The 3345-nt window shown below is 56.1% G+C and overlaps 1 protein-coding gene across 1 annotated transcript in view; it reads right to left on the reverse strand.

Annotated features, from left to right (window-relative positions):
* The window catches only part of LOC131570590 (neuroligin-2-like), a 7323-nt gene extending 6285 nt beyond the window's left edge, over window positions 1-1038 (reverse strand). Inside the window, 1 exon segment of the mRNA XM_058822957.1 lies at window positions 918-1038. Within this exon segment, the coding sequence (XP_058678940.1) occupies window positions 918-1023 (106 nt within the window). The 5' untranslated portion in view covers window positions 1024-1038.
* Between the last annotated feature and the right edge of the window lie 2307 nt (window positions 1039-3345).

Below are 3345 nucleotides of genomic sequence, written 5' to 3' on the forward strand. Positions count from 1 at the left end.
GCCCCTTTCCTCAATTTCCACCATCTTTTTTCCTCAATTTCCCCATTTTGCTCCACTTTTCTCATTTTTTGCCCCATTCCTTCCCTCGCCTGTGTGGGGCTGGCCACGCCCCTCCCTCCTTGACCACGCCCATCAAACCTGGACACGCCCACCAAACCTGGCCACGCCCACATGTCTGTTCTTTGAATGGGTGCAGAGCTGAGGTAGAGCCCCTCCCCTAACCTGACCACACCCATTTCCATAGCCACGCCCATTCCTGCCATTCCCAGCCCTCCCTCATCTGTCCCCAGGTGTGCCCCAGGTGTGTTCCTGCCCCTCACCTGCCCCCAGGTGTGTCAAACACATCCCCAGGTATGTTCCAGGTGTGCCCAGGTGTGTTGTGCCTGTCCATAGGTGTGTTCCTGCCCCTCACCTGTCCCCAGGTGTGTCACAGGTAATTTACCATCCTCAGTGGGCACGTGGAGGTTCAGGTACAGACAATCCTCGCTCTGTATCACCCCGGAGCCATCCCCAGCTGTACCCCATGGACCCCAGCTCTCTCCCAGGTGTGTCACACACATCCCCAGGTGTATCACACCTGTCCCTAGGTACATTACCATCCTCGGTGGGCACGTAGAGGTTCAGGTAGAGGCAGTCCTCGCTCTGCGCAGCCCCACACTCACACCCAGGTATTTCCCATCCATCCCCAGGTATATCCCATGTCTCCCAGGTGTATCTCAGGTATGTCACAGGTGTATCACACCTGTCCCCAGGTGTACCCCAGGTGTACATTACCATCCTCGGTGGGCACGTAGAGGTTCAGGTACAGGCCGTCCTTGCTCTGTATCACCCAGACCCATCCCCAGGTATATCCCATGTATCTCAGGTGTACCCAGGTGTGTCACAGGTGTGTCGCAGGTGTGTCACAGGTACATTACCATCCTCGGTGGGCACATAGAGGTTCAGGTACAGGCAGTCCTCGCTCTGCGCCGCCACGTAGGCGCCGGCCGCCTCCAGGTTGTCGCTGAGCCACAGGGGCAGCATCAGCGGCGGCGGCCCCGCGCGCAGGTTCTGGGGGCACGCGGGGGCGAAGGCCGTGGCGTCGCGGACCCCCCCCCCAGGCGGCGGGGGCCTCGGGGGGCGCCCAGCGGCGCGGGCCGAGCGGGGGGGCGGCGTAGGGCACCCCCAGGAAGGCCTGCACCGGCCCCAGCAGCTCGTTGGAGAGGTCGCGGCGCGCGCCCCGCAGGCGCCCGTACTGCGTGGGCACCACCGGGAAGCGCGGGTCGGGCTCGGGGGGCGGCTCGGGGGGCGGCGGGCCCGGCTGGCCCGAGGGGCCCGAGGGGCCGGAGGGGCCGGAGGGGCCGGAGGGCGCGGCCGGGGCCGGGGGCGGCGCTGCCCAAAGGGCCAAGGCCAAGGCCAGGGCCAGGGGGGGAGGGGCGGGCATGGTGGGGGGGGGGAGGGGGGGAGGGGTGGGGGAGGGGTGGGGGGTTATGGGGAGGGGAGGGGGGGGAGGGTGGTGGTGGTGGGGGGGCTGTGGGGTGGGGGGAATTTGGGGAAAAATGGGGGGGAATTGGGGGAGGAAATTTGGGGGGGATTGGGGAAATTTGGGGGAAAACGAGGAAAGAAAATAAGGGGAATCGGGAAAAATGGGGGAAGAAAATTGGAGCGAATTGGGGAAAAATGGGGGGAAAGTGAGGAAAGAAATTTGGGGAAAATGGGGGAAGAAATTTGGGAGGAAATTGTGAAGGAATGGGTGAAAATGGGAAAGGAAATTGGGGCGTAATTGGGAAAAAATGGGGGAAGAAATTTGGGGGGAATTGGGTAAAAATGGGGGACGAAAATTGGGAGAAATGGGGGAAATGGGGGAAAATGGGAAAGGAAATTTGTGGAGGATTGGGGGGAAAATGGGGGAAAACGAGGAAAGAAATTTGGGGGGCATTGGGGAAAATAGGGGAAGAAATTTGGGGAAAATGGGGAAAAATGGGGGAAGAAATTTGGGGGAAAATTGGGAAGAAATGGGGGAGAAATGGGAAATGAAATTTGGGGGAGATTGGGAAAAAAAGGGGGAGGAAATAGGGGACGAAATTTGGGGGAAATTTGGGGGGGAAATAGGGGACGAAATTTGGGGGGAAATTTGGGAGAAATGGGAGAAAAATGGGGGAGGAAATTTGGAGGTAATGGGGGAAATGGGGGAGGAAATTTGAGGACAATTTGGGAGAAATGGGGGCAAATGGGGAGGAAGGAAGGAAGAAATTCAGAGGTAATTGGGGAAATTTGGTAGAAATGAGGGAAGAAATTTTGGGGAAAAATGGGAAAGAAATGGGGGAGGAAATTTGGGGGGAATTGGGGAAGGAATTGGGAGAAATTAAGGGGAGGAAATTTGGGGGGAAATTGGGAAAAATGGGGGAGGAAATTTGAGGGGGATTGGGGAAATGGGGGAGCAAATTCAGGGGGAATTAGGGGAGATATGGGGGAAGAAAATTGGGGGAAATCACGGAAAATGGGGAGGAAATTTGGGAGAAATCGGTGAAAATTAGGGAAGAAATTTGGAGGGAATTGGGAAAGAAATTTGGGGTGGAAATGGGGAAAATGGGAGAGGAAATTGGGGAGGAATGGGGGGAAAATGGGGGCAAGAAAATTGGGAGGAATTGGGAAAATTTGGAGGGGGGGAAATGGGAGAGAAAATTTGGGAGAAATTGGGGAGAAATGGGGAGAGGGAGATGAAGAAATGGGGGGGAAATGGGGCGAGAAAATTGGGGAAATTTTGGGGGAAATTTTAGGGAAATGTGAGGGACATTGGGAAGAAATTGGGGAAGAAAATTTAGGGGGTAATTGGGGGAAAATGGGGAAAAAAAAGGGGGGGAATTGGGGAGGAAGTTTGGAAGGAATTGGGGAGAAGTTGGGAAGAAATGGGGGCAGAATTTTGGAGGGAATTTGAGGGGCAATTTTGGGGATAAACGGGGTGAAATTGAGGAGAATATTTAGGGAAAATTGGGGGAAATTGGGGAGATGGGAAATGAGGGGAAAATGGGACAAGAAAATTGGGGGAGAAATGGGGGAATTTGGGGGCAAATTGGGAGAAATTGGAGAAGAAATTCGGGCAGAAATTTGGGGACAGAAATGGGAATTTTGGGATTTTGGGAATTTTGGAATTTTGGGATTTGGGGAATTGGGAATTTGGGGAATTTTGGGATTTGGGAATTTTGGAGTTGGGGGGGTCCCAGGTCAGGGATGGGGGGGAGGGGAGGCCGTGGGGGGGGGGGGGGGGGGGGGTCCGGTGCCCAAAGGGACGATGGGAAATGGGGGGAGGGGCGAGAGCGGAGGGGGGGGAGAGAAGAAGAAGCGAAACGAACCAATCAGCGGGGG

This window comes from Ammospiza caudacuta, chromosome 36 (genome assembly GCF_027887145.1).
Source record: "Ammospiza caudacuta isolate bAmmCau1 chromosome 36, bAmmCau1.pri, whole genome shotgun sequence".
Taxonomy (NCBI): Eukaryota; Metazoa; Chordata; class Aves; order Passeriformes; family Passerellidae; genus Ammospiza; species Ammospiza caudacuta.